This window comes from Sturnus vulgaris, chromosome 7 (genome assembly GCF_052056855.1).
Source record: "Sturnus vulgaris isolate bStuVul1 chromosome 7, bStuVul1.hap1, whole genome shotgun sequence".
NCBI classification, from domain to species: Eukaryota; Metazoa; Chordata; class Aves; order Passeriformes; family Sturnidae; genus Sturnus; species Sturnus vulgaris.
The window spans coordinates 24730655-24743924 of record NC_142249.1 but is presented as its reverse complement, the minus strand read 5'-3'; the positions used below and the strand labels follow the sequence as shown (position 1 = coordinate 24743924).

Genomic DNA, 13270 nt, shown 5'->3' with positions numbered 1-13270 from the left:
TCTTAAGTTCTGGACAGTGTTTTTTAAGAAAGGACAGCTGGAATTAACAAACTAGAAAAAATGTTAGTAAACATTTGTTTCTCCCCACTGTAAAACTAGTTAGATACTAATTGCTAGGAAAGCAAAAATTCTCTGTTGGAATTTGGCTCCCATTGATTACCAGTTACTCTCAAGGAGATTAAAACAAAAAAAATCAGTGCTGAATTCTAAGGATGTACAAAACCAAAATTGCTGAAAATTCCTCTGTCAGCTCCCTTTGACTATTATTCAACTCTAATATCTACAGAAGACAACTGAACTTAAGGAAATTAATTTAGCTGTTGATAACTGAATCACAGAACTCTCACAAGTGGTGTCATAAATAGCAGTATTCTGAGAATAAACATTGAAGTGGCAGAGGCTGTTCTAGGTTACATGAACCCACCCTCCTGTGAGAGAACGTACATGAGATGTCCATATATATAAATACATGGAAAGAGTCCCAACTAGAATATGACATTTAAAACCATTTCTACTGACTGAAGAGGGAAACGTTTGCAGGAAGGCAGGTGGTTTGACTGCTTGGTTTGAAGCAGACTTAGCCAAATATCTGGGTTTGGGGAGTGACTCTGGGTTTTGGGCAGGGGCTGATTGGCATTTTTCATTAGGGCTCTTTTTTTCAAGTGTTGGATGTTGCTTAGACAGATTTGATTCTTTTGTCTGGGCAGAAGTTTTCTTTTTCTCTTTACTGTTGGTTTGGGTTTTTTTTTAATAAACAGCGACAGTTGTGGCAGGCAAATATTTCGAAACTATGTGCATCTCTTGTTGAAGATAATTTTTTTTAAATTGACTTCTTATTTGCATACTAAGGAAATAACCCATAAAACCCATATTTTCTGGCTTACGCCTATATTTACTTACACTTTACCATTCAAAGATTTTTCTTTTGTTTGAAATTTCTTATTGAGGCCTTTTAATTTACTATTTTAGACTAACTCTCTCTCAAAGTATATTTAGCGTGCACTTACTTCAGAGGGAAACATGCAGATTTTTGCAGCTGCCCTCCTTATGGCCTTCCCTCTGCCCCCACAGTAGGCAGTGGAATATCAGACTGGGAAAATGGAGACATACCAAACCACATTTGCCTGTGTGTAGTTAAATGGAAGTTCTTTCTGGAGGTTCCCACTGCAAACCTGCGGGTGGTTGAGGAGGGCTGCACTCGGGCCTCGCCGTTGCCGGATGCGCACGCCTGGGGTGAGGTGGGGCAGGAGCTGATTGAGGGACCTGCCCTGGGGCTCGTCTGCCAGGGGGGATCTGCATCCCTGCCGCTCTCTACTCCCACACACACGTGTAACACCACGAGGGAGACAGAGTTTGGCAGGTCGTGGGTAACATGGCACTGCAGAACAGGAGAGGAGCTAGCGCAGTGCTGCAGTGTATACATGCGTGAGAGGCTGGTGTAAGCAGGGAGACAAACCAGTGAGTCTTACATATTCTAAATTAATTTTGACAAATGTACATCTTGCAGAGGGTAGCTGAAGGGAGTCTGTTGGAGACGCAGATCTCCCGTAGTATAAGCTGGTGCTGTGGTACCCTGCTTTCTATTCACTCCTCAGTTTAACTTGGAGGCACGATTTTCCATTTACTAAGATGTTACATGAATAATAAAAAGGCAGGTTTTTGGGGCGTTGTTCCTTATTTTTGTCCAGTGCTTTTAGGAGCTACACAGAGGATTTGGAAGAATTATGTGTATGCCATAACCTGAAAAGCAGCAGCCCATATACAATGTTGGAGGAAGAAAGAGATTTTCAAGCAGCCACCTTCTGAGCCTCCAGCCACAGTGGAGCAGACCTTCATTAGCAGCATGACCCCTTGTCACCTGTCAGCGTGAAGGACGGGCATATTGTATTAGCAAACCTCACTCCATTCTATGACGATTCTGTAACACCACCTGCCATTGCATATCCCCCCTATTATACCAGTTTAGGAGTTATGCACTGAAGATTTTTGGCATATATTAGCACTTCCATGTGATTGGCAGTATACCACTGAATTCATTGCAGCTCTGCATCTATATGGCTGTAGCTCTGTAATTCAGGACAGCGTTTCTGAGGATTTATCTGCATTTCAGTCCGTTTCCTGCCTACATAACTCCGTTACCGTTCTGTTGTTGCACACAGGGAAAGGGAAGGGTGAGCACTGGTGAAACAAGTGTCGGAAACATTAGTTAGAACTGATAATAATGAAACTGTTTTCTTAACACTGAAAGAAGGTGGTGTATGGAAAGTTGCATGCACTGAACCTTTTGAGTAGAACAGTGAACTGCTTGCTTTTTGCTTCATAAATTGTCTTATTAGAATAATTTCCTTGCAGAGAGCGTGTGTATGCGGGCATCTATGAAATGCCAAATAACCGAAGTAGCTCACAGTTAAGCAACAAAGAAATAAATGACCACGGGATTTGAGAGCATTGAAATACACATTCTGACAAGTGATCCTGGTCCTAGTCTTCTCTGGATTTGAGTTTGCAAAGTTTCAATCTGGCTTCAAGCAGTTACGCAGTGGTTTGGTTTTATTATGTGGTGGTTCAGGCTGCATTATCTGTCAGTGGAATTTGAAGTGGGCTGCTGATGTCACCTGGGAAGAGATGTGGTCTGTGAAATACCTGAAGTCCAAACCACTAAAGGGACAACAGTAAGAAAAATGGAGCAGGAGAGCTCCTGCTCGGTCGAAAAAACCCAAACCCATCATACCCGAAACCTACAAAAAAACCACCAAAAACGAAAAACAGACCCCGTGCTTTTAAACTCTCAGGCAGGTTTCCCTAGGAAGAGAAATTGAGACTGGTGCTTGGCAAAGGCAGGGTGGCGAGCGGGCCCCGTAAACTCTTCGGGCTCATCTTCGCGCCGTGGAGGGTCCCGCTTTCAATAGCCCGAGGCTCGTGCGGCCAGCGCGGGGCCCGCCGGCCGCTCCCTCCGCTCGCTGGCAGCCCCCGCCCGCCCGGGAGCGCAGCCCGGGCCGCGGCTCCCGCGGAGACCCCCCCGGCACAGGCTGCCGGCGGCTCCTGCCGCAGCACCAGCATGCTTTGGGTTTCTCAGCTCCGGTCGACCCCGCGGCCGGGGCGGGCCGCGGCCCCTGGCACGGGTGCTGCCAAAAATCTGCCCCTCCCGAGAGCTGTCCCCGGGACTGAATCACTGAGGGAAAGCAGGCACCGAGAGGAAAGAAATCCGGAGACGGATGGGGCAGTGGACGCCTTCCACGCTGTTTTGCTGATAATCTTCGGCATTACGGTTCCCAGATAAAATATTTATTTACTAAAGAACCCGTAAACATCGCAGCAAATACATTAGGGCACTTCGGCTGCCGGGCTTATGATTATTTCAGAAGTTAAAAGAGATGATACGCGGCCGTTGTCAGCGGGGACGGAGGGTGGATTTTCCCCCGCGAAGCAGGCACGGGTGGGAAGGGTGGGGGCGATGCGCCGGGGATCGCTCAGAAGAGCTGGGGGACTGCGCCCCGCTGGGGACAAACCGCGGGGGTGAGCTGAGGGCAGCGGCCGCCCAGCCCCGCGCTCCCCTCGCAATCGCTCCCCGAAGCGCCCGGGACCCCCTCTCCTCCCTGACGCACAAAAGGTGGGGTACACGCGCGCAATATTTGGGGAATCGCAGGGTTCGGATTTATTTTCCAGCCGTAGTCAAAAAAAAAAAAAAAAATGCAGAAAGGTCACATAATAATGAGCTCTCACAGCAAACACACTCTTCCCTTCCCCCTTTCCCTTCCTTCTATCTCACAATAAAATCATCTCCTTCAATTTGCCATGATCGTCGCGACCAGGAGCCAGGTGATTATCCTAATTAATGTCTATCTAATTAAATTACTGTCAGCGGTTAACCAATGGCAGAAGCCGTTTCATCCTCTCCACAAGCAGCAAGATCAAAAGTGAGTCTTTCCTGATTGCTGCATAGTGTCAATTGGCCAATCTCTTCTCCCTGGGAAGGGAGGAAAAAAAAAAAAAAAAAAAAAAAAAAAAAAAAAAAAAAAAAAAAAAAAAAAAAGTAAATCAAACGTTTGGGAAGCATTTGGTAGATGAAGTGCTTTCTGCCTAGTGTGGGTCCCAGGATGTCTAGCTTCTGATACTAGGAAGCCCTTTCAGATCCAGGGACTGAAGGGTTATTGCTGTGGTGCTAGAGCTATGCAGCTGGAGCATTGTCTTTCTCCCTCTATCATGCTCTCCAAGAAATTTCTCAATGTGAGCAGCAGTTACCCACATGCAGGCGGATCTGAGCTTGCCTTGCATGATCATCCCATTATCTCGACCACTGACAACCTGGAGAGAAGTTCACCTTTGAAAAAAATTACCAGGGGGATGACGAATCAGTCAGATACAGACAATTTTCCTGACTCCAAGGACACACCAGGGGACGTCCAGAGAAATAAACTCTCTCCCGTCTTGGACGGGGTCTCTGAGCTTCGTCACAGTTTCGATGGATCTGCTGCAGATCGCTATCTGCTCTCTCAGTCCAGCCAGCCCCAGTCTGCTGCCTCTGCTCCTAGTACCATGTTCCCTTATCCCAGCCAGCATGGACCTGCTCACCCAGCCTTCTCCATCGCCAGCCCCAGCCGCTACATGGCTCATCATCCTGTGATCACCAACGGAGCTTATAACAGCCTCCTGTCCAACTCTTCTCCGCAAGGCTACCCCACGGCGGGCTACCCGTACCCCCAGCAGTATGGCCATTCCTACCAAGGGGCTCCTTTCTACCAGTTCTCCTCCACCCAGCCGGGGCTGGTTCCCGGCAAAGCTCAGGTCTACCTGTGCAACAGGCCACTCTGGCTGAAATTTCACCGGCACCAGACGGAGATGATCATCACGAAGCAGGGAAGGTAAGCCACTGCGCGGACCTTTCTGGGTGTCGGGGCTGAGCCGCAGACTTCGCCGGGGGAGCCGCCCGGAGCCTCCGCCGCCCCGGCGGAGCCGTCCCCCCGTCACCGGGGCCCCTGCCCTGGTCGCCGGGAGATCCGGTGCGGGTTCCCGCCAGAGTCGGTCCCCACCGGGGCAGCCCTCTCTGCTTCCCCGCAAGTTCCCGCGCCCGCTGCCCTCATCCCTTCCCCGCGGAAAGCTCGGCGTTCCGGGTAGGGGGTTTCTTTTAATTTTTATTTCCCGGTCGCTATCGGGAGCAGTGAAGATAAAGCACAACGGCTGTTTGCTCCGCGTGTGCCTGTCGCTGCCGGTGGCGTGCTTTCCTTCTTCCCTTTCTTTTTCTTTTTTTTTCCCTTTTCTTTTTTTTTTCTTTTTTTTTTTTTCTTTCTTTTTTTTTTTTTTTTTATAGGCGCATGTTCCCTTTCCTAAGCTTTAATATTTCTGGTCTCGACCCTACGGCTCACTACAATATTTTTGTGGATGTAATTTTGGCGGATCCCAATCACTGGAGATTTCAGGGAGGCAAATGGGTTCCTTGCGGCAAGGCGGACACCAATGTACAAGGCAAGTTCCTCCAATTAACACTTTTCCCGACACATATGTAGGTGAGAATGATTAATTAATGCCTTTGCGGACTGGCTCTGGCGACTTCTTAAACGCAAATGGGCCAATGATGTTTTTTAAGAAAATAAGAAAAAAGAGGAGGGTGGAGGAGAAAGTAAAAGGTGTTCGGAAAAAGCTGCTTTAATCCTTTTCGTTTAAAATGAAATAAAACGAAGTAAAATATTGGCCATTTAACAGAGTCCTTCATCCTCGTGTGCGGATGCAGCGGCTGAACCGGGGTACAGGCGAGAATTGTGATGTGGTTGTGTTTTTTGTTGTTTTGCTTAGGAAATCGGGTGTATATGCATCCCGACTCCCCCAACACGGGAGCCCACTGGATGCGTCAGGAAATCTCCTTTGGGAAACTAAAACTTACAAACAATAAAGGAGCATCAAACAACAACGGGCAGGTCAGTGGGGGAATGCAGACGCCACTAAAATTATTTTTATTTCTTCAATTAAAATTCTATCGTTTCCGAAAGGACGTGGATTTTTTTTATTATTATTTTTTATTTTTTTAGATCCTGTCGTTAAGTAAAAATAAAAGGGGGGCGGTGGTAAGAAAGTCCTCTCATTTTATTTTGCCACGGGCCTCATCGGCCCTGAGCGTGTTGCCCAGGCTGACACCGCTGTCCTGTGCGGCCGGGGAAGTCCGCAACTGTCCCGGGGAGGCGGCGGCCAGCGGGCATCGCTCTCCTCGTCCTTCTCGCTCTAATTTTTCTTTTCTCCCCGCGTCCCCCTCCCTCCTTTTGCCATGCCTGACAGATGGTGGTTTTGCAGTCCCTTCACAAGTACCAACCTCGCTTGCATGTGGTGGAGGTGAACGAAGACGGGACGGAGGATACCAACCAGCCGGGCAGAGTGCAGACGTTCACGTTCCCCGAGACACAGTTCATTGCCGTCACCGCCTACCAAAACACCGATGTAAAGAGCTCCCTAGTTTATTCCCCTCGCGGTGCCCCCGCTCACCTCAAGGCAGCCCACCGGGGCCGGCCCGGCTGCTGCCCACCCTCCCCAGGGTCTCGGGCGCCGGGAGCTGGGGCTCCCTGTTCCCCACTTGGTGCCATCCCTCCCTGGCCATCCCGCGGGCGGCCGCAGCCGCTCGGGTCGCCTTTGCCTCAGGAGCCCCCTCCGGGCGCCCGCAGCATCATCGCCCTCCCCGCCAGGACGGGCGAGATCCTGCCCCTCCGCCCGGGGCTGGGCGCTGGCCCGCGGCGTTTATCTCCCAGTCGGAAACAGCTTAGTTAGCTGTTAAGCTGTTAGCTTAAGCTTTAAGTCTGCAAAGATCAATTAACATCCTCATTGATCGCGCCGGGGGTGACGGAGCAACTTCCTCAAATTAAAAGCTCGTTAATGCCTGGATGCGTTTCGGAGTGGTCTGGCTTTGCTACAGACTGGTGCCCCCTTTTCAAATGACATATGTTCAGTCCACATTCTCGCTTTAATTATTTTGCTCGATGCAAATGCAAACTCCTAGTTACCGTTCTGCGGTACGTTTTGCCTAATTTCTGGATTTCAGTATATTCATACCCATGCACTAGGAATGCTGAACACGTCTCAAAATATGGGGTTAAATATTGATTTTTTTCGTACTTTTTGCAATAACGTAAATCTTAAAATTAGAGTGTGATGTCTATAAGCATGCCAGAGCTTATTTTTCACGGTTTAAAGGCAGTATGATTGAGTAAAGCTTGGTCCTTTAAAAACGTGTTGGCTGCAGTGGGGTATATTTTTCAGGCTTTCACAACGTGTGCTCTGCTTCTCTCTTTCCCTAGATCACACAGCTGAAAATAGATCACAACCCTTTCGCAAAAGGATTCCGGGACAATTATGACACGTAAGTAAACCGGATTTTTACTACCCTTCTGCTGGCTGAACACACATGTCAAAGGGGGGAGATTTAGGATGAGGGCTGGCTCATTTCACACCGAGATGTGTAATGTCAGGCTTTTCCAGAGCCCTCCGGGAGGGAAGCACACGCCCGCTCCCGCTCAGGGGCTGTCCCTGCGGCAAGGCCCTGCGCAGTCCTGAGGCCGCTCCCGCGCCTGGGGCCGCGCTGCCCGCACCTGAGTCCGCATCTCGCTTTGGCACTTGCGGCGGTTTTGTTGTTGGTTTTTCCTGGCACGTATCTTGGCGCCTCTTTCCAAGCTTCCGTTTCACTGGCGTGTAAGGGCCCCGAAAGAAGCACCCGAACAGCAGGGGCTCAGTCCCCGGCAACCCGCCAGGTCTGCATCATTCCGAGGTCCGCAGAGCTGGGGTCTGGAGAGAAATGTCTTCGTCTCATTTTATTCTTCGCTGGGGTTGAATTTTTTTTTTTCTTCTCCCTCCTGGAGTCTCTGAAAGCCTCTGAAGTTTTTCATCGCGGTTTGTCCCCGTTGTGTCACTGCCCATCCTCCTCCGAGGCGTTCTCTGCGGTCTGACCCCCGGCCTTGACCCCCGCGCCACAGGCGGCTGGTGCCCCTCCGACTGCGGCTCCGGGGCGGCATCCACACCCGGTCCCCGCCGCCGCCTTTCGCGGCCCTCGGGGCAAACACGGGGGGATCCCGGCCTGCAGGCCCTGCAGGCACGCTTCCCCTAGCCCGGGGTACGACCCGCCCGGCATCCCCCTGCCCATCTTGGGGTAGCGGGAGGTGGCGGCCGCAGGGCTGCCCATACACCCGGAGGAGCAGACGACAGGGATGTTGCCTGTCGCGCTTGCAAGCTCTGGTCTGTGGGACGGGCCCCCGGCTTTGAGGAGGAAAGACTTTTTCCTCTCTAAACTGTGCGGGGAGCGGCCTCACTTGGCCTCGAGAGTTTCATCCTGTGCGTTTTTTAAGCGCCTGCTTCAGCCTCTCCGCTGGACCGCGGTCCAGCAGCCACTAGCAGCAGGCTTTCAGGGCAAGAGTGGAAACGATGCCGAGAGCTGAACTGGTGCGAGAGGGGCTCGGGGCCGAGCTCCAGCTCTCCCCAGGGAGCAGCTAGTGATGCGATCGCTCTCTCCCAGGGGCGGAGGTCGCCGAGGCTGTGGCAGGGAGCAGGTCCGCCGCCGGGAGGGCAGCGGCGGTCCTTGGTGCCACGGAGGGTGGCAGCAGAGCCTGCCCGCTCTCCGGGAGCTCTACGAGAGTATGTGCGGCCTGGGGAAAGGCTGCGTGGCCTTCGGCCCCAGACAAAAGTGCTTTTCTCTTTTTGATAGGGAAAAAACTTTATAGGGCGTCACTTGAAAGGAGACGGGGGGGAGGGGGGAGTTTCAATGTTGTCTAGCACGTTGAATTTGTTTAAGGGCCAAGTTTATTTTGGATAAGAAAATCCAGGAGGCGTGGAGGGTTAATTAAAGCACAGTTTTAGCCTGAATTAAATACAGATAGTAGTTATTCATCCATTAAAGTTTTTATAATCGCAAATTGCAGCCCAGCATGAGAGAATTATATATAGGCCAAGCAGGGAACACTGGAAGTGTCTGGCTTTACATTTCCTACAGTAGGTGTTTAAAGATTAGCTTAATTTAAACTCAGTAAAATGTTGATGGTTCGTCTGTGACTCCCAATAATAAGTGTTAAACAGCCGATAGAATTCCGTAGTCTGCCACTCATGCTGTTCACGGCAAATGACCGGGCTGCCTGTTGCGCTTGTGGTGGGACCGGTCAACGTGTCTTAGCGCGGGATTCCGCGCCTTTGGGTTGTGGGTTCGGATCAGAGAGAGGGATCTCTCCGTCAGAGTGGCCAACCGGTTCAGAAAGATTTGTTCTCCATGCTTGCCCCCGTTCTCCATGCTTGCCCCCTTCTTTCCTCTTCCCTGTTAAAGGCCCTCGGCGCTGCTGATGCCGGAGGCCAAGCCCGGAGAGGAGCGCAGGCTCCCGGGCCGGGCCGGAGCGCGCTGGGACGGCGCCGTCCCGTTCATCCCCCGAGGGCCGCGTTCGGCCGGGTGCCGCGCCGAGGAGGGCGCCGGGCTGCGGCGGACACCCAGCTCTCTCCCCTTCTCTTGGGCAGGATCTACACGGGCTGCGACATGGACCGGCTGACGCCTTCCCCCAACGACTCGCCCCGTTCTCAGATCGTGCCCGGGGCCCGCTACGCCATGGCCGGCTCCTTCCTCCAGGACCAGTTCGTGAGTAACTACGCCAAGTCCCGCTTCCACCCCGGGGCAGGAGCCGGCCCGGGGCCCGGCGCCGACCGCAGCGTGCCCCACACCAACGGGCTGCTCTCCCCACAGCAAGCCGAGGACCCGGGGGCCCCCTCGCCGCAGCGCTGGTTCGTCGCCCCCGCCAACAACCGCCTCGACTTCGCCGCCTCCGCCTACGACACGGCCACCGACTTCGCCGGCAACGCGGCCACGCTGCTGTCCTACGCGGCCGCGGGCGTCAAGGCGCTGCCGCTGCAGGCGGCCGGCTGCGCCGGGCGGCCGCTGGGCTACTATGCCGACCCCTCGGGCTGGGGGGCCCGCAGCCCCCCGCAGTACTGCAGCAAGTCGGGCTCCGTGCTCTCCTGCTGGCCCAACAGCGCGGCGGCGGCGCGCATGGCCGCCGGCAACCCCTACCTGGGGGAGGAGGCGGAGAGCCTGGCCCCCGAGCGGTCCCCCTTGCCGGGCGCCGAGGACTCCAAGCCCAAAGATTTGTCCGACTCCAGCTGGATCGAGACCCCGTCGTCTATTAAATCCATCGACTCCTCCGATTCTGGGATTTACGAGCAGGCCAAAAGGAGGCGGATCTCCCCCTCGGACACCCCGGTGTCCGAGAGCTCCTCGCCCCTCAAGAGCGAGGTGCTTACCCAGCGGGACTGCGAAAAGACCTGCGCCAAGGACATCGGCTATTACGGCTTCTACTCGCACAGCTAGGCGCGGCCCCCGGCCCGCCGTCCTTTTGCACAATAACTCCTCCGCGTTAGCGCACTGACCCCCGCCCCTAGCTGCCCCATCCGTGCCCCGGCCCGGCCCGGCCCGGCCCGGCAGGGAGGCAGGCAGGCAGGCTGAGCCGCGGCCTCCGCCGCCTCCCCGCCCCGCTCCCCGCCCGGCCCGGTCCGGCGGCGCCTCGGGGGCGCGGGGGGCACTGCCGCACCGAAACCCACTGATCAGTAGGATGCTTAGACTCTCAAACCGTACAGCGCTTCCTTCCTTTTACCACGGATGGATCCTAGGGGAAACAGTAATAGTGGGGAAAACAGCCTGTGAAATGCCTGTACATAGTATTTATTTTATTGTAACAAATTACTTTTCTCCGGTTCAGTTTATTTATTATTTGTTTGGATTTTTTTTGTTTTGTTTTCATTGTTAAGTCACAAAACTTAGATCCTGTTTAAATTTCTTTACCCCCATTCCCGGCTCTTTGCTCCCTCTTCCTCGTGCCCCTCCCCAGGTAAACACTCTTCCTAAATGCCTCTGGAAATGTCAGTGGTCCATAGCTGTAGCGGCGAGTAATGGGTTTCTCACTTTCTCTCCAGTTCCACGCATGAAATAATTACGTGGTGCCCTGGGCTAACACAGCTAAGGAATAGCTCATCTTTCCCTTCAAAAGAACAGAAATACGTCTCATAGGAAAGTCGATTAAAGGAGCATAACGCCTTCTGGAACCAAAATTAACTGCCTCTTATTTTTCTTTGAAAGGAATAGCTTGAGATCAGCAATATTATTATTTTTGTGGAATCCCCCTTCCCTTGCCCCCAAGTGCCAAATCCATTACTGGTCCCCGCAGGTGCCAAATATGCTAACAAACTATTTTCAAATTTCTTTGCAGTTCCCCCCTCTTTCTTTATATTGCTGTAAATCTTTGTAATGAATAATCTTAAAAAAAAAAGAAAAAAAAAAAAGAAAAAAAAAAGAAAAAAAGATATAGACGACTGAATTGTTGGTAACAATAGTGTAGTCCAGTGAAGATGAGTTGTGAGTTGTATATTTTACTGCATTTAGTTTTGGAATTGACTTTTTCATAAAGTAGCTAACCGAGATCTGACTTCCTGGGGAATCAAATGCACATCGAAAGTAAGAGTGAACATTCTTGTAAACCTCTTATTATACTATTGAAGGAGAAGTAATATCCCTCCAGGACTGCCCCCCCGGCGAAGCAGAATAATAAGTCTTCGAATTTTGAGTAGCAAATCTATACAATTAACGCATTTTTATATGGAAGAAAAAAAACCGATTACGAACTGAAATATGCATCGGGCTAAATATTCAGTCTAGATTACACTCGACGGGGAAATTTCCTAATAGAAATTCAGGGTCATAAACGTGTGTATATTTTTGACTCTTCTGTAAATCGAATGTTGTGATTTTTATATTTGTTCTGTTACGTCTGTGGAACTGAATAATTTATACCAGTACATGCTCCATTGAGAAATGTTTCGGTTTTTGCCCGTTTGTATCGTCTGTGTATAACAAGTAAAATAAACCTGGCAAAATGTTAAGGTCGTGTTGGGAAAAGAACTTTGCCGAATTGCAAGTAAGGGATGGGGTGGGACCAGGGGGAAAAGTCTGGCGGACTGGCCCGCTGCTGGCCCGCTGCGAGGCTCTGGAGCGGGAGTCCCGCCGCTGCTCTCCCTGACGGAGCTGGTCCGCTTGCCCCGCGTTTGTCCTTTTTTGGGGGGGGGGGTGGAAGAGCGTAGGGGACAGTGCTTACACCGCGTGGCCAAGCGTGGAGGTTTGCAGTCGGTGAAAGAGGGAGATGAAAACCCCGTCGGTTTTGAGAGGTTTATAATTATCCCTGTGTTTGACGCTTAAAAACCCTGACAGCACTTTGCAGGCGGGAGAGGTGCCTGGCGCGGGGCGGGGGTGCCATCGCTGGCGGAGCAGAGGCGAGGGGGACGCAGCGCTGCCCGCCCGCAGCCTCCCCTCGCCTTCCCAGGGCGGGCGCTGCCCTGGCGGGGTCCCGCAGTGCCCCCAGGCCGGGCTCCCTTTCGGGGGAGCGGAGCCTCCGCTCCTGCAGCGCTACCTCTCCCTCTGCCACCTTCCCGGGACTCTGCCCCCTTTAGAGACAACCACCTGTGGGTTTTAGCGCAGGCACCTGGCGTGGAGCGAGCCTGCAGGGGCTGCGGATAGCAGGCCGGGTTTGCTCTGGATTCCGCGGTGCCGCGGGTACGCGCGGTGTGGAGCCGTCAGAGGTGTTCTGTCCTGTCACGGTACCGACGGCGGGCACCTGAGCACCCCAATTGCGTTCCATCCCCTCCACCCCCGCTAAGGTGCGGGGCCCGAGGGGGGCCCTGCTCGGTCAGCGCCTCCGCCGCCCTCGTGGGGCAGCGCGGCCGCCGACCTGTGCCGGCTGCGGGGAGCGGTGCCAGCCCCGCGGTGCCGTCGGGCTCGGGGCCCTGCCCCGAGAGGCCACTCGGAGAGGGGCCGTGGGGGCAGTGCCCCCGGGACCGCCCCTCGGAGAAGCGCGGGTGGCGCTCGCCTTTGCCCGGCCGCCTCTCCCCGAGCCACGGGGGCCGGGGCGCCGCACGCATCCCCCCGCGCAGCGCCCGCACCTCTCCGCCTCCGGCGGGCCCCGCTGCCCCCTCTGCGGCGCCGTCAGGGGCTGTCCCGGCGCCCTGCCCGGGGCTGCCCGCACCCTAAATAACCCATGGCATGTTCCCGGCCCTCCTTCCCCGCTCTCGGCCAGCAGAAGCCGCCCCCTTCTGCCCCGGGCGCTGCCAGTCCCGCTGCGCTGCCCCCCGAGAGGGGAAAGGGAGCGGCCCGAGGCACCGCGGCGCTCCCCGCCCGCCTCCCCTCTGCCCGCGGGGCCGGGGCTCTGCCCGCCGGGCAGGCACCCCGGGCAGACCGCTCCTCAGGAGCTTCCGCAAGTTTTATTGAGCGGGGCTTAGCCAG

The 13270-nt window shown here is 53.7% G+C and overlaps 1 protein-coding gene across 1 annotated transcript; it reads left to right on the top strand.

The window, feature by feature from the left end:
* Positions 1–4031: 4031 nt before the first annotated feature.
* On the top strand, positions 4032–11285 carry TBR1 (T-box brain transcription factor 1). The gene is made up of 6 exons (XM_014880886.2): positions 4032–4862; positions 5309–5463; positions 5791–5912; positions 6268–6426; positions 7278–7339; positions 9469–11285. Exons 1-6 carry the CDS (start codon positions 4171–4173, stop codon positions 10310–10312), a joined length of 2034 nt encoding a protein of 677 aa, XP_014736372.1. The 5' UTR covers positions 4032–4170; the 3' UTR covers positions 10313–11285.
* The last annotated feature ends 1985 nt before the right edge of the window (positions 11286–13270 follow it).